Consider the following 25,186-nt stretch of genomic DNA (forward strand, 5'->3'; position numbering starts at 1 on the left):
GTGCTGTGCCCCAGCAATTTGTTATATCTTCAATTGCTCTATATCTACAGGTATATTTCCATCCCCCTGGAAAGAAGCACTGGTCCGCCCTATTCTTATGAAACCTACAGCGGACCCGCAACCCTTAGCAATTATCGGCCTATTTCCCTTTTACCTCTCTTGGGGAAACTCCTGGAAAATATCATAAACCATCAACTTAGTTCCTATTTAAAACAGAATGAAATCCTGGATCCTTCACAGTCGGGCTTTCGCCCAGGCTTTAGTACAGAAACCGCCGTTCTGGAGGTTACCGACTCAATAAGACAGACTATAGACTCGGGCGGTTCCGCGATACTGATGCTTTTGGATCTCTCCCCAGCTTTTGACACTATACCTCATACTAAGGTAGCGGAGAGACTATCTGATTGCCGTAAGAAAGGAACAGCCTTAAAATGGCTACAACACTTTTTGTCGGAGAGAACACAAATGGTTACCTTAGGTCCCTATTCCTTGGCCAAAATGCCCTTAGAGAAGGGGGTACCACAGGGTTCCTGACTGAGTCCTACCCTCATTAATATATACATGGCCCCTCTGGCTCAGATTGTGGAACAGCTGGGCTTTGAAATCATCTCATATGCATATGATACTCAGCTTATGTTCACTATCGGGAAATGTCCAGAGTTAGAAAAAACACGCTTCGCCAATGGTATGAAGCTGATCTCAGACTGGATGACTGGGAATTACCTTCAATTGAATCCAGGGAAGATGGAGATCATGTTAATGGGAAAAGCTCCGGACATCTGGTCAGACGACTGGTGGCCAGACCAATTGGGCTCTTCTCCCTCCCCCAAACTTTCTGTAAGGAACTTAGGAATAAAAATTGACCGCTCCCTGTCCATGAAAGACCATATTGCGACCACAACTAGCACATGCTATTACGGTCTCAGACTCCTCTGGAAAATACTTCCGTTTATACCTACCTCCCATCGTAGGACTTTAGTTCATACAATGGTAACTAGTCATTTAGACTATGGCAATGCCCTGCTGGCAGAAGTGGGTGAGACTATCCTGGCCAAACTACAGATTGTTCAGAACACAGCCGCAAGGATGATCTTAAATCGCCCGGCAGGCTCTTCGTCAACCCTGCTGCTTAGAGAACTGCACTGGCTCAATGTGAAAAAAAGATCTTTTTTCAAAATCTGCTGCCTAACCCACAACGCTCTTAACGATAAAGGCCCCCGCTGCTTGCAACTTAAACTGATTAAATACTGCCCCTGTAGGTGGCTTAGATCCAGTACACAGGGACTGTTACAAGTTGCTTGAATCTGTCTCACCCGGACAGGAGGGAGAGCCTTTTCCTATCTGGCCTCCAGATATTGGAACCAGCTCCCACAGGCTCTACGAGCCACCTCGAGTTATGGCACTTTTAGGAAACATCTGAAAAATTTCCTATTCTAAGGAATGCCCTGGTCTGGCTCCACTCTAGCAGAAGTCCAGTCTTTAGTCAGCGCCGAGATGGACCAGGGTGATTTGAGCGCTTAATACTTAACCTAACCTTAACCTAACAATGGACAGCCCCTGCACTTCTTTCATTCACAAGGGACAGCACCTGCACTTCTTTCATTCACAGGGGACAACACCTGCACTTCTTTCATTCACAGGGGACAGCACCTGTACTTCTTTCATTCACAGGGGACAGCACCTGCACTTCTTTCATTCACAGGGGACAACACCTGCACTTCTTTCATTCACAGGGGACAGCACCTGCACTTCTGTCATTCACAGTGGACAACACCTGCAAATATTTCATTCACAGGGGTCAGAACCTGCACTTCTTTCATTCACAATGGAGACACCTGCACTTCTTTCATTCACAAGGGAGACACCTGCACATTTTTCATTTACAGGGGCCAGCACCTGCACTTCTGTCATTCACAGGGGACAGCACCTGCACTTCTTTGTGACAGCACCTCCACTTCTTTCATAGCACCTGCACTTCTTTCATTCACAAGGACGAGCGCCTGCACTTCTTTCATTCACAAGAGACAGCACCTGCACTTTTTTCATTCACAGGGGACAGCACCAGCACTTCTTACATTCACAAGGGAAAGCACCTGCACTTCTTTCATTCACAAGGGACAGCACCAGTACTTCTTTCATTCACAAGGGACAGCACCAGCACTTCTTACATTCACAAGGGAAAGCACCTGCACTTCTTTCATTCACAAGGTACAGCACCTGCACTTCTTTCATTCACAAGGGACATCACCTGCACTTCTTTCATTCACAAGGGACAGCACCTGCACTTCTTTCATTCATAGGGGACAGCACCTGCACTTCTTACATTCACAGGGGACAGCACCTGCACTTCTTTCATTCACAAGCGACAGCACCTGCACTTCTTTCATTCACAAAGGACCGCACTTGCACTTCTTTCATTCAGAAGGGGCAGCACCTGCACTTCTTTGATTCACAGGGGACAGCACCTGCACTTCTTTCATTCACAGGGGACGGCACCTGCACTTCTTTCATTGATAAGGGATAGCACCTGCACACTTCTTTCATTCACAAGGGACAGTACCTGCACTTCTTTCATTCACAAGGGACAGCACCTCCACTTCTTTCATTCACAAGCAATAGCACCTACACACTTCTTGTATTCACAAGGGACAGCACCTACACACTTCTTGTATTCACAAGGGACAGCACCTGCACTTCATTCCTTCACAAGGGACAGAACCAGCACTTCATTCATTCACAAGGGACAGAATCTGCACTTCCTTACTTCACAAGGGAGACACCTGCACCGCTTCCATTCACAAGGGAGAGCACCTGCACGTCTCAGTACTGGTAGGATACCTGTAATGGGAGAGTACGGCACTTCTGAGCAGCAAGCAGGTACGCTGGAGAGTGAGTACCTGCAGTTCTGTAGTTCCCTTTAAAGCACTGCCAATAGAGGCAGCAACCTGATAGCATCAGAAACATGGCTCTGCACTTTGAAGAATGAATGCCTTGGACGGAGCTGGAGACCAGTAAAAAGAAAAGTGACACAACTAGGGCCACCCGGGTCACTCCCGACCTCCTCTAAACTTCAAAGAATGAAGAGTTAATGACACAGTACAGAATAGAAGCAAACTAGTTTATTCACAAAGTACCCTGCACTGGAAATCAATCTGACCATCCTCCTATGATGGCTGACGAGGGACTGACTCTTACAGTCATAAAGTTACATTATGTATGTTGCGGAGCCCACAAAGACCCGCCTATTATGGAAAAACACTGGTAGCCGTCATAATACAATGGGGGGTACAGAACATAACTTTATATTCCACAGCCTGGCACAAGTTATCTACTGCCCAAGGTCGTCTATCTTATCCTCCCCACTAGACAGGTGGGAGCAGGCCTCTATGTAACAGAAAAGGCATGCATTAATGAGCAAGATTCAACCTTTGAGAAACAAAACTTACCAAGGACCGTTTTTGGTAAAGGTTTCAAGTAAATGTTTTGATTAAAATGGCGTCTTCGAAAGCTAAAATGGTGAAATAGATGTCAACCTACCTAACGTAACATCTGTACTTATTAATTGCATATGCATACAGCAAGAATATATTACGAAATAGCTACTTAAATGTTAACATAATATCAGGTAAAATACGAGTAATATGGGGGTAATACATTTCAACTAACAGACCCTCCTTTTAGCATTTATTAGCTAACACAGACATCTTTATTCTTGCTATCAGGTAAAGGATGTTACAATTCTACAAGTTGAGACAATAGATGAATACAGGTGATAACATGTCAAGTACGAATATATGTATATATGCATAGCAAACGAGTGGAAGAAAATGACACTAAATATCAGTAGTACGAGTAACATCAGGAACAGAACCGGCAAGAGAAGTAGTTGAACCAAAAACACTCATCTATTTGCATAATAGTATCAAGCTCCTTTTGAAGCATTATAGTTGATTTATTATCATGAACTGAAAACCTTTTGGGAGAGAAATATGTAGCACAGTATGAACAGCTTAAGGGAAGACAGTGAATCAAGACACAGCAACAAATTAAAAGAACAATGAAATATATCACCTTTTCTAGAACCCAACCCCAACCACCAAATAAAGACCAACTCAAATTACCGCTCTTCATTCCTCGAACATTTTACAAAATGTCTAAAATATGCTGAGTTATATTCCTTTCCTTTATTCGCGATACCGACCACACACTGCTCTCCTATTATTGAGCAAGCACCACCGCTCTTAGCTAGAATAAAATCGACCGCATATCTCGTTTGCTCAGAGTATATGCACATACTGAAAGCACAGTCCTGGGCACAAGTAATAAGGTTATAACAATGGTTGAAATGTCTCGTATTGTACAAATATCTGTGGTCGAAACCAGTATAATATGCAAATGTATTTAATAATGCAACAAAGAAACACAACCAGCCAACAGGTGTTTCGTCACATAAGGGAAGTAACCCTTGACTTCTTCAGGGCTGGGGAAGATACAAAACATATAGTAAAGTAATAGAAAATCATAGAATTAGTTGTTGCAAAAAACCAAGATAAACACAACAAAGGGGAAATATATATCGAGACCCCCAATAACCCTAGGAAGAAAAGTGGACAGACAAATGTAAATGTGACTTAGTATGGAGACAGGCCCCGTGGCGTAAAAATCGTGACTGCACAAGGGAGCGAGCAAAAGAACCATTGTGGAATGATAATGAGAAACAATACTAACAAGTGGTGAATATTGGTGTTGGGGTGACATCAAAAGGTGGAACATGAAATGCAATGTAAATAAATATACTTGAGCAAAATTACATGTTAATTCTTAACACAAACACACTAAGTGCAAAATTCTATATGTAGTACAATGGAGAAAATGAGAGGAGACTCTTGAGTATTACACATAATCAATGGCAAGCTGAGTAGGGGAACAGATGTAATGGGAACCAAAATTTATAGGGAAGAGACAAGTCATGCACAATAGCTCTAAAAGGAAATTAAAGCACATGAGCCCAGAAGGGGGAGACTACTATAGATGCAACTGACAGAAGTCCAGCCATGTAAAATGATAGTCGCGAACATATGTGTCCCTACACCATACGTGTGAGAGTACTAACGTTGAAGGGAGGAGTTAGTCAATACCGGTGTGACAGTGCAGACACTCATACACTCTCATTCATAGTTAAAAGAAGAAGAGTTTCAACCCTATGACGGGTCCCACAAATGCCTAAAGAGCAAACAGTTCACTACTGGAAGGTCTTAAACATCAGTTGCTTATAATGTCACTGCCTCTCAGGGGCCGTTCCTCATGGGTGATGTGTTGGTCTACGCGCGTTTCAGTGGCAACACCACCTTCTTCAGGACCAATACTTGTTATAAAATGAATCTCAAACAACAAACCAAAATGGGTTAATCTGTAGCTACCAAGCCAGTGGAGAAATCATTTCAAGTACGACAATTCGAACAGCCTTCGTGCAGCCTTTAGCAATGCCTCCATATATTGGAACAGTGTACTGTCTGTTCAGGGAAGCAAATTATTATCCTATACCAGGCCCTTTTGTGTCATTTCTTTTGCACAAATAGGAGTAGACTCAAATGGCTGTATATGTTGCGCATCCTCTCGCCAAGGTTCTATCCGTAAAAAACTTTACCAGCTCCACTGTGTTTATTACCACAGACAGACGTCGGCAAAACTCCTACTAATGGGCTCTGTTCTGGTCCGGCATGCCGGTTTAAGCATGACAGACCGGAAAATAGCCCAATAGTCCCTAATATTTTTTAGTGTGAGTGATACAAGAGAGGAATAGAGATCTAGACAAAACGAGCCTTTCTATTGCTTAATACACAGTAAATGTGAAATACTTTGGAGCTTAAGGGCTGGATAAAGAACAACGTCAGTAAACAAACGCAAATTAAAAGCACATATTATGTATTCACTAAAAACTGTTTAAAAATGTAATTTCCAAGTTCCACATATCTGTTTAAAAATATTTACACTTTCAGCCTTTTTCGAGTTTAGTTACAAACTGATAGTGGGAAAAACACATGATGTATAAAAACTGATACCAAAACCATTTTACATTATTTTATGTTTCTTGTTTTTTAAATCAGGCCGTCGACTTTTCATGTGAAAACTATTATAAGTGCCTGACATCACTTCTTGTGACGCACTACATGTGACGTCATTGTGATTTGCATATGATAATGGGCTCCTTCACTATTTTCCTTACTTGTGCCCTGTTTATCGGCATGACATGGGTCTATAGCTATTAAAAATAAATATACAAATTCACAGGTATTCAGCCCGTTTTTTCTGGTGATGTCACACTTTGACATTTATTCGGCTGCTTCTTCTATTTTTAGGTGAATAAAGATAACTTGCTGTTCCCCCCCTTCCATTTCTCTCTTTTTCTCCCCCTTTATTTATTTCTCTCGCTCTCTTTATCTCTCCCCTTCTCTATATCCCACACACTCCTGTTAGCTTTAGCTTCATGAATGTCACTTTCACTTCTGGCATTCATACAACAAATCCTTCAGAACATTTGAGACCAAGGGACAATCAGTGTGGAAGACGAGTTGCTGGGAGTGCAATTGATTGTCCTGGCACATATATGCTTTTGATGTGAGATTTCACTATTTCACCACATTATTCAGAGTCTGCTGCTTACAGTGGCTTAATTCTGGTAAAAAGTATGGCAAGTGAATAGAGAGAGCCAAGCTTGAGAGGAGCCACGTGTCACACGGTGTTATAAGGCCTGAGGCACAAGCTGATCCATCAACCGATAACAGTGTGTAAAAGGTGCAGCAAAACTTACTTAACAAGGTATATGCTCTTTTAAATCTAAAAAATAGGTTATTTCTTGAACACCGTTGCTTCGCTTTAGTTCATTACATATACTGCAGTGGCATTTGTTAATAGTAATACATACATTTTACCAAAGAAGTTTCCATCTCCAGAGCTCTGACAACATGTCCACTCTGGGTGCGTTGGGTTTACAAGTTTTAATCTGACAAGTTAGCTGAAAGTACAGTTGTTAGTCCCAGTATTGTTCTGTGTTGCTTTTTCAGGTAGTGTGATCAGATGCAATTGAATGTTTTTCTTTGTATCTCTTCTTCACCAAATAAAATTCAACAATGTTTCTTTTCTTTTAGTCCACATTGTGCTCGTCTCCCATTGTGTATCCTGATACATCATGTTGCTTTGCTATGTGTACAGAAGTGAACAATCATTGAACACAAACACTTTTATAATTCTGCAAATACTGTTATCTGCTTTTCTTCTTTACTGCTAGTCCAGTCTTCTATAATCTGGTATTTCAATGTTCCACATAACTTGAATTTAATCCTTTCCGTAATTCATTCCTCTCATAATAACTGCACCGTTCAGCTCTTGTCTATGTCCGCTGATGGGTCAATATTATTTTTGATGTTCTTAAAATCTTTTCGGATTCTCTGCATCTCTAGGATTATTTCCATTGAGTTAAATGAAGCACTGTATTCACAGAGGGTTGTGTGGGATCGAACATTGATAAAAGCCCTTCACACTTTCCGTGCCCTTCTATGTTTTCCCCCGTGTGTGTTCGCTGATGGCTTTGTAGCTCTGATAATCGACTAAAACTCTTCCCACATTTATTGCACTTGAATGGTTTTTCTCCTGTGTGAGTTTGTTGATAATACCTTAATGCTGAAGAGAAGTGAAAACTACTGTCACATTCACTACAATTATAGGGTTTTTCACCTGTGTGCATTCGCTGATATGTTTAGAGGTTTGATAAGTGACTAAAGCACTTTGCACATTCACTGCACTTGAATGACTATTCTGCTGTGTGTGTTCGCTGATGAATCCTTAATGTTGAGGAACGACTAAAAATGCGTTCACATTCATTGCAATGGTATGGTTTTTCCCCTGTGTGTGTTCGATTATGGGTTTCTAGATTTTCTAATTTACTAAAGCTCTTCCCACATTCACAGCATTTAAATGGCTTTTCTCCTGTGTGTGTTCGCTGATGATTTTGTAGGTGTGATGACTTTCTGAAGCACTTTGCACATTCACTGCACTTGAATGGTTTTTCTCCTGTGTGTGTTCGCTGATGATTTCTTAATACTGAAGAGAAGCGAAAACTACCGTCACATTCACTGCAATGATAGGGTTTTTCCCCTGTGTGTGTTCGCTGATGTGCTTGGAGGTTTGATAACCGACTAAAGCTCTTCCCACATTCTTTGCACTTGAATGCTTTTTCTCCGGTGTGAGTTCGCTGATGATTCCTTAATGCTGAAGAGCTGCGAAAACTACTGTCACATTCACTACAATGATAAGGTTTTTCCCCAGTGTGTGTTCGCTGATGACTATTTAGGTCTGATAACTGACTAAAGCACTTTGCACATTCACTGCACTTGAATGGTTTTTCCCCCGTGTGTGTTCGTTGATGACTTTGAAGGTGTGATAATCGACTAAAGCTCTTCACACATTCACTGCACTTGAATGGTTTTTCCCCTGTGTGTGTTCGTTGATGTCTTTGTAAGTCTGATAAGTGACTAAAGCTTTTTGCACATTCACTGCACTTCAATGGCTTTTCCCTTGCGTGGGTTTGCTGATGTCTTTGAAGGCTTGATAACTCAATAAAGCACTTTGCACAATCACTGCACTTGAATGGTTTTTCCCCCATGTGTGTTCGCTGATGACTTTTTAGTTCTGATAACTGACGAAAGCACTTTGCACATTCACTGCACTTGAATGGTTTTTCCTCTTGGTGTGTCTGATTATGTCTTTTAAGGTGTGACAACTGACTAAAGTTCTTTGCACATTCACTGCACTTGAATGGTTTTTCCCCTGTGTGTATTCGCTGATGTGTTTGGAGATTTAATGAGTGACTAAAGCTCTTTACACACTCACTGCACTTGAATGGTTTTTCCCCTGTGTGTGTTCTCTGATGACTTTGAAGGCTTGATAACTGACTAAAGCTCTTCCCACATTCAATGCAATGGTATGGCTTTTCCCCTGTGTGTGTTCGCTGGTGTCTTTTTAGTTCTGATAGCCTACTAAAGCTCTTGACACATTCACTACACTTGAATGGCTTTTCTCCTGTGTGTGTTCGCTGGTGTCTTTGTAGTTCTGATAACCTACTAAAGCTCTTGACACATTCACTGCACTTGAATGGTTTTTGTCCTGTGTACGTTTGCTGATGAAGCTTGAGTGGTGATGACAAACCAAAGCTCTTGCTGCATGTGTAGGATTCTTCTTTCTTGGTTAGTGTCTGTGGGTCGGGTATATATTTGTCTACATCCCATGACTGTATTTCCTGATGGGCCAACATGGCTGATAAAGCACTCGTGTTTTTCTCACACACTTTATATGTGCAGTATTTTGCACATTTGATTTCTGTTTTAACAATAAATGCAATAGCCACCAAATATTTGCCACACTCCTAATACGTAGAAGGTATTTTAGTAGGTGATTGTGCCTTTAGATTGGATTATGGCTATACACGCTTGAGGGTAAAGATGTATCTTCCTTCTGACCGGTGCAATTTAGGACAGTCTATTGTATTGTAGATAGAAGAACTCGTCTTTCCTTTACCTGTCAGTTGTCTGGCTCCGCTCTGTTGTGCTCTTCTCTGGTTACTATTGTTTGTCCAGAAAGAGTTTACAATTCACCTAGAGCAGGGAATGATGGCTTGTCATCATATTAGAAAACAGAGCACTGCGGTAATCACACCATACAGATCCCATGATCAAAGTTGGTATTGGACACTTGTTTATACAGGAGGTGGTTTGTTATTGTTGTTGCCTTAATTTTCCTAAGGTAATTTCTTTATCTTGTGGCGTGGAGGTGCACAGCTCAGACTCTTATAATCAATGAACTGCCCTTGATGCTTCAGCCAGGATCTGTCAGTTTGTGTGCAGGCTCCTCTGTCGCCGACTGCGCTGAATACTGTAGCTCATTATTTCTGCTATTATTGAAGATTTACAGCATTCGCTTCAATATTGATGGTCATTTCATACAGTCAAGGCTTGTTTTCTGTTGGATGTAAAGATATTGAAAATTACTAAATTGAAACATATTGGAATTATAATTCACAATGTTAACTGCTTGTAAAAGACATTTCGGGGGAGATTTACCAAATCTCCACGCAATGCAGTGCAGCCCCCCCGCGAGGCTGCGATGCTCGACAGGGAGGGAGCAGGAAAGCACCATATTTTCAAAGATATGTCTCTATCCTTCCCTTTCCCTTGCGCCAGCACTGATTACAGCGGCCCTGCGCCATAAACACTCCTTAGCACCAGAGCACTAGGGTGTGAGTGTGTGAGTCTAGCATAGATTTTTGTACAGGATGACACCCTTCCTGTACAAAATACTATGCCTAGACACGAGGGAAAGCTTTTACCACTTTGTATGCGTGTTGCAGAGAGCTTCATGCATGCAAAGTCGGAAAAGGAAGGATAAATCAAAGCATTTCTCCTTCCTTGCGCCTAGTTTAAAAGGGTGCAATTTTTTCACGCTACACCCAAGCTACTGTATTTGGTCAATTGGTTTTAGCGTGAGAAACCTTGGGTGGTTGCACGGGAACGTCCATGCACCCACCTTGACAGGCCCCCAAGGTGTGAAGTATTGCGAAGCAGTGATATGAACTGCTTCACATTACTTTTACGTTATTTCCAGCGCTAAATAATGGATGGATTAAACCCAGATCTTTTGACTGGGTGTGAGTGTTTGATTGATTCAGATGCTCCCTCCATCACCACCCCCTTTTGTACCGCTTTTGGCCGCCATAAGCGTGGCAGGGTATGCTCAGACGTGAGTCCCTTGCTCACTTTGCCACTGGATTCAAGCAAGCCGGGCTGAAGACGTCTGGAATGCAAGAAAGCGGTCCACAGAAGCTTGTTTCCGGTCCAGGGAAGACATGGCTTGGCAGTTCGGGCTGGACTGTTCCCATGAGGCGCATGGTCAGACTGATTTGCATATAGCCATGTCTGAACTGGGGTGGCAGAGTGGGCTAAAGAACGGTGATGGATTAAACCCAAATCTTTTGACTGGGTGTGAGTGTTTGATTGATTCAGATTCTCCCTCCATCACCACCCCATTTTGTACCGCAAAACAAGAGTAGGGCTGGCAAGTGAATTAGGAAAAAAAGATTTTGCGCTGTTTTGTGCCACTTTTGTGACGAAAATACGGCGCAAAATATTAGTAAATCTTCCCCTTCTTTACCGCCTTTAAAACTTAGCAAGGAATTGTTCATCATACAAAGATATTTAACTAAAAGTTCTGTTGATCAGGTGATATCTTATTAATGTCTGAAACAGAGGTGATTTACCAGTGTTTACAGGCTAACTTAGCAAAGTACGGGTGCCCCTGGAGCACCCAAGTGCTCGAGGTATAGCTTAAGATGGACGCATATGGTCAGGATTTCATTTAAACAACAATAGAGTTTAGAAAAAGAGATGGATCAGGGTGGGCTGCAAAATTTCCAGTAACTTTTTCACGAGGTATACAACAAAAGTTACTCCATTCACACACTTCTCGTTCCTTTCCTATTCACTTAAGATCATCTCAAATGCCAACTCCTGTCTTTACCTCGCTGTTCTTAAGCAACCTTTGACACTTTCAACAGCTCCCTTGGTTCAAGCATTTCTGGTTTCTTCTAACTTGGAAGATTGGAACATTATTGTGAGTTGAGCGGGGTTTCCTATCGTCATAACATCTGGCCATCTCCCTGAAACTAGTGGAACTTACAGCGCTCGGTTCTGGCCCTGAAAGACAACTTTAAAAAGCAAGTCTTTAGATCTTCCTAAAGTAGATAACGTTCTGTAAGTTGCAGCTCCTTCCGGGGCTTTTGTGTCAAACAGAACAAGGGGTTCACTGTAAGGCCCATCCTTTACATTATAAGCGCAGATAAGGAAAACAAATGTTGATTCATATAATTTAATATTCAACGATATCAGTCCTTTAGTACTTATAGAGAATCCATCACAACCAATAATTTACCTGACATATCCCAGAGCAGATGTGTGCATATTACTCTTTTTATCCCCTTTTCCACCATTACATGGCATCTGGCATGTATTTGTCTGTTTGGGGCCCAGGATGCCACGTTGTGACCGGATGGGCATTTGGTAGAACAGGAGGAGGTGTAAATTATCCACAGGTGATGCGACATTTCTACCTTTCCATATTTGTCATCTTCAAGTTTATGTAATTTCCTGTCCTTCGGCCCCCCTTCTGCCCTCTGGTTGCACACTCACTCTGTGGGGTTCATCAGAAGTCAGATAACGGCATGATAGTCACAAGGCCATGGTTCTCACTTCTTCTACAATACTTATTGCACACATATGGCCTAGTTTGAGTTTGTCTAACAGATTATTGCCACAAAACTAGGGGTTGGTGAAGAATTCATCTCTGTCGGCGTAGCTCGCAAATTTTTGCCCAGTGTGCGGAGTTCCAAAGAACTCCACAAAGTAATGCAGAACTGAGGTTTTTTTTCTCAAGCGGTTCACCAACGGTAAGGTGGTGAGTACTTGTGAGAAAATATAACACGCTAGACCTCCTCCTGGTGAGATTTCTCATTGCAGGAGGTCAAGGCAGGTCACAACCACTCATGTGAAGAAATCTGCCATTCTCGTTGATGAAGCTGCCACCTGATTAGAATGTCAATTCGAGCGGCAGAAAGCAGCAGCGCTTTCTGGAGCAACATGTAGTGCTGTTCGCGCTGATTTTACAGTGCGGGACAAACTCCTGGCATTAAAGCCAAGAGCAACTTAACAAACTCTGCCACTTGCGGAAGTCCGTGGAGTACGGCAGAGTTTTCCTGGCATGTGTGGAGTTCCGCGGAGTAAAACACTGCGAACTACACCAAGGCATAATCAAAACGTGACAGATATCCTGTCTGTCTTATTATAATTGCCACAGGATGTAATGCATTTTTAATGGGGCGGGCAGGATACCTGTCAGATTTGTGATGGAACAAACCATTTGCTGAAATCTAAATCAGGCCTTTGGTGGTCATTGTGTCCAGTGTGGCTAGCTGGGCTTGAAGGATCTTGTGGTTTGTTGGTCTCTCACTGCTTTGAGGTCACCGCCAGGCAGGACTTCTGTCATCCGCGCCTTGTGCAGATCTTCCTTCCAGGCAGGACTTCTGTAAGCCGCGCTTTGTGCAGCTCTTCCTTTCTAGGCTGGACGTCTGTCAGCTGCTCCTTGTGCAGATCGTCCTTCCAGGCAGGACTTCTGTCAGCTGCGCCATGTGCAGATCTTCATTCCAGGCAGGACTTTGGTCAGCTGCGCCTTGTGCAGATCTTCCTTTCTAGGCTGGACTTCTGTCAGCTGCTCCTTGTATTGTATTGTATTGTATTGTATTGTATTGTATTGTATTGTATTGTATTGTATTGTATATTGGATTTATATAGCACTTATCACCCAGGGGTCTCTAAGAGCTTGCCTTGGGAACCCGTCCTGGCTTTTCCCTGTGAGATAGCCCCTACAGGGCATCCCCAAGGTGAAAGCCAGGCATCCCGCCGCGGGGGGCCGTTGTGGAGATTAAGCAAGCTTAATGCCCAGAGTTGCAGAGTGTGAACCCATGATTAGGTCAGGCACCGAAGCGAGAATTATCGAGTCCGTGGACATTTGAGCTCAAGACCCTGCTGCGTCGGGAATTGAACCCTGGTCCCGGGTCTGACCTCTGCTTCAAGGTCTGCCTGCTCTAACCAGTGAGCCACACTTCTCCACTCCTTGTGCAGATTGTCCTTCAAGGAAGGAATTCTGTCAGCTGCGCCTTGTGCAGATCGTACTTCCAGGCAGGACTTCTGTCAGCTGCGCCTTGTGCAGATCTTCATTCCAGGCAGGACTTTTGTCAGCTGCGCATTGGGCAGATCTTCCTTTCTAGGCTGGACTTCTGTCAGCTGCTCCTTGTGCAGATCTTCCTTCCAGGCAGGACTTCTGTCAGCTGCGCCTTGTGCAGATCTTCCTTCCAGGCAGGAATTCTGTCAGCTGCGCCTTGTGCAGATCGTACTTCCAGGCAGGACTTCTGTCAGCTGCGCCTTGTGCAGATCTTCATTCCAGGCAGGACTTTTGTCAGCTGCGCATTGGGCAGATCTTCCTTTCTAGGCTGGACTTCTGTCAGCTGCTCCTTGTGCAGATCTTCCTTCCAGGCAGGAATTTTGTCAGCCGCGCGTTCTGCAGATCTTCCTTTCAGGCAGGACTTTTGTCAGCTGGGCCGTGTGCAGATCTTCCTTCGATATAGGTGCTTCTGTCAGCTGCGCCCTGTGCGGATCTTCCTTTCAGGCAGGACTTCTGTCAGCTGCGCCTTGTGCAGATCTTCCTTTCTAGGCTGTACTTCTGTCAGCTGTTCCTTGTGCAGATTGTCCTTCCAGGTAGGAATTCTGTCAGCTGCGCCTTGTGCAGATCGTCCTTCCAGGCAGGACTTCTGTCAGCTGCGCCCTGTGAAGATCTTCCTTCCAGATAGGGCTTCTGTCAGCTGCGCCTTGTGCAGATCTTCCTTTCTAGGCTGGACTTCTGTCAGCTGTGCCTTATGCAGATCTTCCTTCCAGTCAGGACCTCTGTCAGCTGCGCCATGTGCAGATCTTCCTTTCAGGCTGCGGCTTTTGTCAGATGCGCCTTGTGCAGATCTTCCTTTCAGGCTGCAGCTTCTGTCAGATGCGCCTTGTGCATACCTTCCTTTCAGGCTGTGGCTTCTGTCCGCTGTGCCTTGTGCAGATTTTCCTTCCAGACAAGGGCTTCTTTCCTCAATGAACAGTTCAAAGGTCGGGAGAGGTAGAACTGGTCTACGTTATCTTCTTTATTGCAGTTCCACTGGTCAAGCCACAGACCTCGTGCTCTGAAAGTCTGGAATTTCTTCGACACAGCCTGCCATTGCACACTAAAAGCACGCCTCCACGACATCGGAATCCAAGAGAAGGCCTTGGACTGGACCACCTCCTTCCTCTCCGGGAGAACCCAGAGAGTCCGCCTCCCTCCCTTCCGTTCCAAATCCACCAAGATCATCTGCGGCGTACCCCAAGGGTGATCCCTCAGCCCAACGTTGTTCAACGTATACATGGCACCACTCGCCCATGTCGCCCTACGGCACGACCTAAGCATCGTCTACGCTGATGACACCCAGCTGATCCTCTCACTCACCAAGGACCCCCGCACTGCCAAAACCAACCTCCACGAAGGAATAAAGGCTGTAGCCAACTGGATGAGGAATAGCGGTCTGAAACAGAACTCGGACAAGACGGAGGTCCTCATCCTCGGTTCCACCCCCTCAGCCTGGGACGACTCCTGGTGGCCGATGGCATTAGGTGCACCCAGTAGTGGTGGGTGAGATTTTAAAGTGGTGGGGCGCAAACTAATTAGCATACAGCACCGTAGCGAGCGAGCGTAGCGAGCGAGCCCGAACCCCAAAAGGGGGGTTTGGGGGGGATTGCCCCCCACAAGAAAGTTTTGAAAAAAAGAAGAAAAATCGTGCATTTTCAAGCAAATTTGATAAAGCAGGAAGGTCAATAAAGCAATTGTGAAAGTGCAGTTATTACATTAATAGATGGCATAACATAGGTAGCTGCTTATTCAGTATTACCACAGAGCTTCATACATTCTGTCCTATTATGCTCAGGTGCTGATCTCTCTGACAAAAGCAGTCACTCACCGACCTATTTACGTCATTTGCTCCAAGTGGGGGTCAAAATAAATTCTGAGGATGTTTGGCAGCCAGAAAGCTGACTCCAGCAACAAAGGTGAGTGCAAGATCCCCAACTAGATGTTCCATGATGAGTAGTGACGTAAGTGAGAGCATGCACAGCTGGCCATTGACCCCTGGCCATCTGAGTGAATACGAGCACATATACTCTCATGATATGGAAACACTCAACACAAAGAAATTGGTTGTTTAGCCATATGATACATAGCGATGGTCAACCAATCCCTAGCTGCCTACAATTCATGCACAGTGGGTTTGACGTGTGTGTTTGCAGGATGTAATGCCGGCATAATATGCATAAGTGTGGTGTATTTGCACAAGATATATGCAAATAGTCAAAGATTGGGATATTCATCAAATGTGTAGTTGTTTCCTGTTAATAATGTGGTTAACAGTAATAACCCCTGGGAGCTCTAAACGCCTACACACACACACACACACACACACACACACACACACACACACACACACACACACTTGAAGATATGCAGACAAGTAGTTGCCCCACCGCTCAAAGTTACTGGCTGTGTTTTGGCATGCTGGTCTGAAAATGGAAATGCACCTTAACGCAAGGAGACACTTCTATTTAAAAAAAAAAACAATTAACAGCCCAATCTGAATCACCCCCTCTCAGAAAGGTGGATTCTTGAGTTTTTCAGCCCATCTTTTTGACAAATCAGAAGACCATCATCAATGTGACGAAACTAGGCACACCCACATACAGCCCAACAGCCTATTTGTAAGGGAGACATGATCGTCTTTCCGTTCCCCACCAGGCCTGCTATAGCAATGCCTGCTATTGGGCAAGCAGGGTTTGGCAAACCATACAGTCATTACCAATACCATTCTCACTCATATCACATATACACTAAGGAGCAGGTGCGCAACCTTCCCTCTAAAGAGAATCCACTTGATCCCATTGTTTGCTTGTTCATAAATATAACCTAATATACAACATCACAATCTCCTTCACAACTAATTTATATTGCCGCAGACTTAGCCCTAAAAAAATAAGCTTAAATAATGTGTTATAAAACATTATGCAAAACGGATCGGGTGACCCATACGCTCTAGCAGGCTACTGCTTCCCAGGAGATATCCAGTGCACTGTGTCAGGGCCACATGCACCTAGTCTACTACTTCAGTAACTGTAGTCACAAACTACATCTTTCAATCCTGGGAAATCACTTCAGAAAAGTAATAATGTATTGCATCTGTGTGATCCACAAGGGACAGCACCTGCACTTCATTCCTTCACAAGGGACAGCACCAGCACTTCATTCATTCACAAGGGACAGAATCTGCACTTCCTTACTTCACAAGGGAGACACCTGCACCGCTTCCATTCACAAGGGAGAGCACCTGCACGTCTCAGTACTGGTAGGATACCTGTAATGGGAGAGTACGGCACTTCTGAGCAGCAAGCAGGTACGCTGGAGAGTGAGTACCTGCAGTTCTGTAGTTCCCTTTAAAGCACTGCCAATAGAGGCAGCAACCTGATAGCATCAGAAACATGGCTCTGCACTTTGAAGAATGAATGCCTTGGACGGAGCTGGAGACCAGTAAAAAGAAAAGTGACACAACTAGGGCCACCCGGGTCACTCCCGACCTCCTCTAAACTTCAAAGAATGAAGAGTTAATGACACAGTACAGAATAGAAGCAAACTAGTTTATTCACAAAGTACCCTGCACTGGAAATCAATCTGACCATCCTCCTATGATGGCTGACGAGGGACTGACTCTTACAGTCATAAAGTTACATTATGTATGTTGCGGAGCCCACAAAGACCCGCCTATTATGGAAAAACACTGGTAGCCGTCATAATACAATGGGGGGTACAGAACATAACTTTATATTCCACAGCCTGGCACAAGTTATCTACTGCCCAAGGTCGTCTATCTTATCCTCCCCACTAGACAGGTGGGAGCAGGCCTCTATGTAACAGAAAAGGCATGCATTAATGAGCAAGATTCAACCTTTGAGAAACAAAACTTACCAAGGACCGTTTTTGGTAAAGGTTTCAAGTAAATGTTTTGATTAAAATGGCGTCTTCGAAAGCTAAAATGGTGAAATAGATGTCAACCTACCTAACGTAACATCTGTACTTATTAATTGCATATGCATACAGCAAGAATATATTACGAAATAGCTACTTAAATGTTAACATAATATCAGGTAAAATACGAGTAATATGGGGGTAATACATTTCAACTAACAGACCCTCCTTTTAGCATTTATTAGCTAACACAGACATCTTTATTCTTGCTATCAGGTAAAGGATGTTACAATTCTACAAGTTGAGACAATAGATGAATACAGGTGATAACATGTCAAGTACGAATATATGTATATATGCATAGCAAACGAGTGGAAGAAAATGACACTAAATATCAGTAGTACGAGTAACATCAGGAACAGAACCGGCAAGAGAAGTAGTTGAACCAAAAACACTCATCTATTTGCATAATAGTATCAAGCTCCTTTTGAAGCATTATAGTTGAATTATTATCATGAACTGAAAACCTTTTGGGAGAGAAATATGTAGCACAGTATGAACAGCTTAAGGGAAGACAGTGAATCAAGACACAGCAACAAATTAAAAGAACAATGAAATATATCACCTTTTCTAGAACCCAACCCCAACCACCAAATAAAGACCAACTCAAATTACCGCTCTTCATTCCTCGAACATTTTACAAAATGTCTAAAATATGCTGAGTTATATTCCTTTCCTTTATTCGCGATACCGACCACACACTGCTCTCCTATTATTGAGCAAGCACCACCGCTCTTAGCTAGAATAAAATCGACCGCATATCTCGTTTGCTCAGAGTATATGCACATACTGAAAGCACAGTCCTGGGCACAAGTAATAAGGTTATAACAATGGTTGAAATGTCTCGTATTGTACAAATATCTGTGGTCGAAACCAGTATAATATGCAAATGTATTTAATAATGCAACAAAGAAACACAACCAGCCAACAGGTGTTTCGTCACATAAGGGAAGTAACCCTTGACTTCTTCAGGGCTGGGGAAGATACAAAACATATAGTAAAGTAATAGAAAATCATAGAATTAGTTGTTGCAAAAAACCAAGATAAACACAACAAAGGGGAAATATATATCGAGACCCCCAATAACCCTAGGAAGAAAAGTGGACAGACAAATGTAAATGTGACTTAGTATGGAGACAGGCCCCGTGGCGTAAAAATCGTGACTGCACAAGGGAGCGAGCAAAAGAACCATTGTGGAATGATAATGAGAAACAATACTAACAAGTGGTGAATATTGGTGTTGGGGTGACATCAAAAGGTGGAAACATGAAATGCAATGTAAATAAATATACTTGAGCAAAATTACATGTTAATTCTTAACACAAACACACTAAGTGCAAAATTCTATATGTAGTACAATGGAGAAAATGAGAGGAGACTCTTGAGTATTACACATAATCAATGGCAAGCTGAGTAGGGGAACAGATGTAATGGGAACCAAAATTTATAGGGAAGAGACAAGTCATGCACAATAGCTCTAAAAGGAAATTAAAGCACATGAGCCCAGAAGGGGGAGACTACTATAGATGCAACTGACAGAAGTCCAGCCATGTAAAATGATAGTCGCGAACATATGTGTCCCTACACCATACGTGTGAGAGTACTAACGTTGAAGGGAGGAGTTAGTCAATACCGGTGTGGCAGTGCAGACACTCATACACTCTCATTCATAGTTAAAAGAAGAAGAGTTTCAACCCTATGACGGGTCCCACAAATGCCTAAAGAGCAAACAGTTCACTACTGGAAGGTCTTAAACATCAGTTGCTTATAATGTCACTGCCTCTCAGGGGCCGTTCCTCATGGGTGATGTGTTGGTCTACGCGCGTTTCAGTGGCAACACCACCTTCTTCAGGACCAATACTTGTTATAAAATGAATCTCAAACAACAAACCAAAATGGGTTAATCTGTAGCTACCAAGCCAGTGGAGAAATCATTTCAAGTACGACAATTCGAACAGCCTTCGTGCAGCCTTTAGCAATGCCTCCATATATTGGAACAGTGTACTGTCTGTTCAGGGAAGCAAATTATTATCCTATACCAGGCCCTTTTGTGTCATTTCTTTTGCACAAATAGGAGTAGACTCAAATGGCTGTATATGTTGCGCATCCTCTCGCCAAGGTTCTATCCGTAAAAAACTTTACCAGCTCCACTGTGTTTATTACCACAGACAGACGTCGGCAAAACTCCTACTAATGGGCTCTGTTCTGGTCCGGCATGCCGGTTTAAGCATGACAGACCGGAAAATAGCCCAATAGTCCCTAATATTTTTTAGTGTGAGTGATACAAGAGAGGAATAGAGATCTAGACAAAACGAGCCTTTCTATTGCTTAATACACAGTAAATGTGAAATACTTTGGAGCTTAAGGGCTGGATAAAGAACAACGTCAGTAAACAAACGCAAATTAAAAGCACATATTATGTATTCACTAAAAACTGTTTAAAAATGTAATTTCCAAGTTCCACATATCTGTTTAAAAATATTTACACTTTCAGCCTTTTTCGAGTTTAGTTATAAACTGATAGTGGGAAAAACACATGATGTATAAAAACTGATACCAAAACCATTTTACATTATTTTATGTTTCTTGTTTTTTAAATCAGGCCGTCGACTTTTCATGTGAAAACTATTATAAGTGCCTGACATCACTTCTTGTGACGCACTACATGTGACGTCATTGTGATTTGCATATGATAATGGGCTCCTTCACTATTTTCCTTACTTGTGCCCTGTTTATCGGCATGACATGGGTCTATAGCTATTAAAAATAAATATACAAATTCACAGGTATTCAGCCCGTTTTTTCTGGTGATGTCACACTTTGACATTTATTCGGCTGCTTCTTCTATTTTTAGGTGAATAAAGATAACTTGCTGTTCCCCCCCTTCCATTTCTCTCTTTTTCTCCCCCTTTATTTATTTCTCTCGCTCTCTTTATCTCTCCCCTTCTCTATATCCCACACACTCCTGTTAGCTTTAGCTTCATGAATGTCACTTTCACTTCTGGCATTCATACAACAAATCCTTCAGAACATTTGAGACCAAGGGACAATCAGTGTGGAAGACGAGTTGCTGGGAGTGCAATTGATTGTCCTGGCACATATATGCTTTTGATGTGAGATTTCACTATTTCACCACATTATTCAGAGTCTGCTGCTTACAGTGGCTTAATTCTGGTAAAAAGTATGGCAAGTGAATAGAGAGAGCCAAGCTTGAGAGGAGCCACGTGTCACACGGTGTTATAAGGCCTGAGGCACAAGCTGATCCATCAACCGATAACAGTGTGTAAAAGGTGCAGCAAAACTTACTTAACAAGGTATATGCTCTTTTAAATCTAAAAAATAGGTTATTTCTTGAACACCGTTGCTTCGCTTTAGTTCATTACATATACTGCAGTGGCATTTGTTAATAGTAATACATACATTTTACCAAAGAAGCTTCCATCTCCAGAGCTCTGACAACATGTCCACTCTGGGTGCGTTGGGTTTACAAGTTTTAATCTGACAAGTTAGCTGAAAGTACAGTTGTTAGTCCCAGTATTGTTCTGTGTTGCTTTTTCAGGTAGTGTGATCAGATGCAATTGAATGTTTTTCTTTGTATCTCTTCTTCACCAAATAAAATTCAACAATGTTTCTTTTCTTTTAGTCCACATTGTGCTCGTCTCCCATTGTGTATCCTGATACATCATGTTGCTTTGCTATGTGTACAGAAGTGAACAATCATTGAACACAAACACTTTTATAATTCTGCAAATACTGTTATCTGCTTTTCTTCTTTACTGCTAGTCCAGTCTTCTATAATCTGGTATTTCAATGTTCCACATAACTTGAATTTAATCTTTTCCGTAATTCATTCCTCTCATAATAACTGCACCGTTCAGCTCTTGTCTATGTCCGCTGATGGGTCAATATTATTTTTGATGTTCTTAAAATCTTTTCGGATTCTCTGCATCTCTAGGATTATTTCCATTGAGTTAAATGAAGCACTGTATTCACAGAGGGTTGTGTGGGATCGAACATTGATAAAAGCCCTTCACACTTTCCGTGCCCTTCTATGTTTTCCCCCGTGTGTGTTCGCTGATGGCTTTGTAGCTCTGATAATCGACTAAAACTCTTCCCACATTTATTGCACTTGAATGGTTTTTCTCCTGTGTGAGTTTGTTGATAATACCTTAATGCTGAAGAGAAGTGAAAACTACTGTCACATTCACTACAATTATAGGGTTTTTCACCTGTGTGCATTCGCTGATATGTTTAGAGGTTTGATAAGTGACTAAAGCACTTTGCACATTCACTGCACTTGAATGACTATTCTGCTGTGTGTGTTCGCTGATGAATCCTTAATGTTGAGGAACGACTAAAAATGCGTTCACATTCATTGCAATGGTATGGTTTTTCCCCTGTGTGTGTTCGATTATGGGTTTCTAGATTTTCTAATTTACTAAAGCTCTTCCCACATTCACAGCATTTAAATGGCTTTTCTCCTGTGTGTGTTCGCTGATGATTTTGTAGGTGTGATGACTTTCTGAAGCACTTTGCACATTCACTGCACTTGAATGGTTTTTCTCCTGTGTGTGTTCGCTGATGATTTCTTAATACTGAAGAGAAGCGAAAACTACCGTCACATTCACTGCAATGATAGGGTTTTTCCCCTGTGTGTGTTCGCTGATGTGCTTGGAGGTTTGATAACCGACTAAAGCTCTTCCCACATTCTTTGCACTTGAATGCTTTTTCTCCGGTGTGAGTTCGCTGATGATTCCTTAATGCTGAAGAGCTGCGAAAACTACTGTCACATTCACTACAATGATAAGGTTTTTCCCCAGTGTGTGTTCGCTGATGACTATTTAGGTCTGATAACTGACTAAAGCACTTTGCACATTCACTGCACTTGAATGGTTTTTCCCCCGTGTGTGTTCGTTGATGACTTTGAAGGTGTGATAATCGACTAAAGCTCTTCACACATTCACTGCACTTGAATGGTTTTTCCCCTGTGTGTGTTCGTTGATGTCTTTGTAAGTCTGATAAGTGACTAAAGCTTTTTGCACATTCACTGCACTTCAATGGCTTTTCCCTTGCGTGGGTTTGCTGATGTCTTTGAAGGCTTGATAACTCAATAAAGCACTTTGCACAATCACTGCACTTGAATGGTTTTTCCCCCATGTGTGTTCGCTGATGACTTTTTAGTTCTGATAACTGACGAAAGCACTTTGCACATTCACTGCACTTGAATGGTTTTTCCTCTTGGTGTGTCTGATTATGTCTTTTAAGGTGTGACAACTGACTAAAGTTCTTTGCACATTCACTGCACTTGAATGGTTTTTCCCCTGTGTGTATTCGCTGATGTGTTTGGAGATTTAATGAGTGACTAAAGCTCTTTACACACTCACTGCACTTGAATGGTTTTTCCCCTGTGTGTGTTCTCTGATGGCTTTGAAGGCTTGATAACTGACTAAAGCTCTTCCCACATTCAATGCAATGGTATGGCTTTTCCCCTGTGTGTGTTCGCTGGTGTCTTTTTAGTTCTGATAGCCTACTAAAGCTCTTGACACATTCACTACACTTGAATGGCTTTTCTCCTGTGTGTGTTCGCTGGTGTCTTTGTAGTTCTGATAACCTACTAAAGCTCTTGACACATTCACTGCACTTGAATGGTTTTTGTCCTGTGTACGTTTGCTGATGAAGCTTGAGTGGTGATGACAAACCAAAGCTCTTGCTGCATGTGTAGGATTCTTCTTTCTTGGTTAGTGTCTGTGGGTCGGGTATATATTTGTCTACATCCCATGACTGTATATCCTGATGGGCCAACATGGCTGATAAAGCACTCGTGTTTTTCTCACACACTTTATATGTGCAGTATTTTGCACATTTGATTTCTGTTTTAACAATAAATGCAATAGCCACCAAATATTTGCCACACTCCTAATACGTAGAAGGTATTTTAGTAGGTGATTGTGCCTTTAGATTGGATTATGGCTATACACGCTTGAGGGTAAAGATGTATCTTCCTTCTGACCGGTGCAATTTAGGACAGTCTATTGTATTGTAGATAGAAGAACTCGTCTTTCCTTTACCTGTCAGTTGTCTGGCTCCGCTCTGTTGTGCTCTTCTCTGGTTACTATTGTTTGTCCAGAAAGAGTTTACAATTCACCTAGAGCAGGGAATGATGGCTTGTCATCATATTAGAAAACAGAGCACTGCGGTAATCACACCATACAGATCCCATGATCAAAGTTGGTATTGGACACTTGTTTATACAGGAGGTGGTTTGTTATTGTTGTTGCCTTAATTTTCCTAAGGTAATTTCTTTATCTTGTGGCGTGGAGGTGCACAGCTCAGACTCTTATAATCAATGAACTGCCCTTGATGCTTCAGCCAGGATCTGTCAGTTTGTGTGCAGGCTCCTCTGTCGCCGACTGCGCTGAATACTGTAGCTCATTATTTCTGCTATTATTGAAGATTTACAGCATTCGCTTCAATATTGATGGTCATTTCATACAGTCAAGGCTTGTTTTCTGTTGGATGTAAAGATATTGAAAATTACTAAATTGAAACATATTGGAATTATAATTCACAATGTTAACTGCTTGTAAAAGACATTTCGGGGGAGATTTACCAAATCTCCACGCAATGCAGTGCAGCCCCCCCGCGAGGCTGCGATGCTCGACAGGGAGGGAGCAGGAAAGCACCATATTTTCAAAGATATGTCTCTATCCTTCCCTTTCCCTTGCGCCAGCACTGATTACAGCGGCCCTGCGCCATAAACACTCCTTAGCACCAGAGCACTAGGGTGTGAGTGTGTGAGTCTAGCATAGATTTTTGTACAGGATGACACCCTTCCTGTACAAAATACTATGCCTAGACACGAGGGAAAGCTTTTACCACTTTGTATGCGTGTTGCAGAGAGCTTCATGCATGCAAAGTCGGAAAAGGAAGGATAAATCAAAGCATTTCTCCTTCCTTGCGCCTAGTTTAAAAGGGTGCAATTTTTTCACGCTACACCCAAGCTACTGTATTTGGTAAATTGGTTTTAGCGTGAGAAACCTTGGGTGGTTGCACGGGAACGTCCATGCACCAACCTTGACAGGCCCCCAAGGTGTGAAGTATTGCGAAGCAGTGATATGAACTGCTTCACATTACTTTTACGTTATTTCCAGCGCTAAATAATGGATGGATTAAACCCAGATCTTTTGACTGGGTGTGAGTGTTTGATTGATTCAGATGCTCCCTCCATCACCACCCCCTTTTGTACCGCTTTTGGCCGCCATAAGCGTGGCAGGGTATGCTCAGACGTGAGTCCCTTGCTCACTTTGCCACTGGATTCAAGCAAGCCGGGCTGAAGACGTCTGGAATGCAAGAAAGCGGTCCACAGAAGCTTGTTTCCGGTCCAGGGAAGACATGGCTTGGCAGTTCGGGCTGGACTGTTCCCATGAGGCGCATGGTCAGACTGATT

At 42.7% G+C, this 25,186-nt stretch overlaps 2 protein-coding genes across 2 annotated transcripts; both read right to left on the reverse strand.

Annotated features, from left to right (window-relative positions):
* Nucleotides 1-5,229: 5,229 nt before the first annotated feature.
* LOC147737612 (uncharacterized) lies at nt 5,230-9,819 on the reverse strand. Its single transcript, XM_086939109.1, has 2 exons — nt 7,820-9,819; nt 5,230-7,650 (listed from the first exon to the last, which is right to left on the reverse strand). The coding sequence occupies exons 1-2, from the start codon at nt 9,308-9,310 to the stop codon at nt 7,555-7,557; spliced, it is 1,587 nt and encodes a 528-aa protein (XP_086795235.1). The 5' UTR covers nt 9,311-9,819; the 3' UTR covers nt 5,230-7,554.
* Nucleotides 9,820-18,618: 8,799 nt separating this feature from the next.
* On the reverse strand, nt 18,619-23,544 carry LOC147737613 (uncharacterized). Its single transcript, XM_086938062.1, has 2 exons — nt 22,054-23,544; nt 18,619-21,884 (listed from the first exon to the last, which is right to left on the reverse strand). The coding sequence occupies exons 1-2, from the start codon at nt 23,542-23,544 to the stop codon at nt 21,789-21,791; spliced, it is 1,587 nt and encodes a 528-aa protein (XP_086794188.1). The 3' UTR covers nt 18,619-21,788.
* Between the last annotated feature and the right edge of the window lie 1,642 nt (nt 23,545-25,186).

The sequence above is a fragment of the Lissotriton vulgaris genome, chromosome 1_1 (assembly GCF_964263255.1).
Source record: "Lissotriton vulgaris chromosome 1_1, aLisVul1.2, whole genome shotgun sequence".
NCBI lineage: Eukaryota > Metazoa > Chordata > Amphibia > Caudata > Salamandridae > Lissotriton > Lissotriton vulgaris.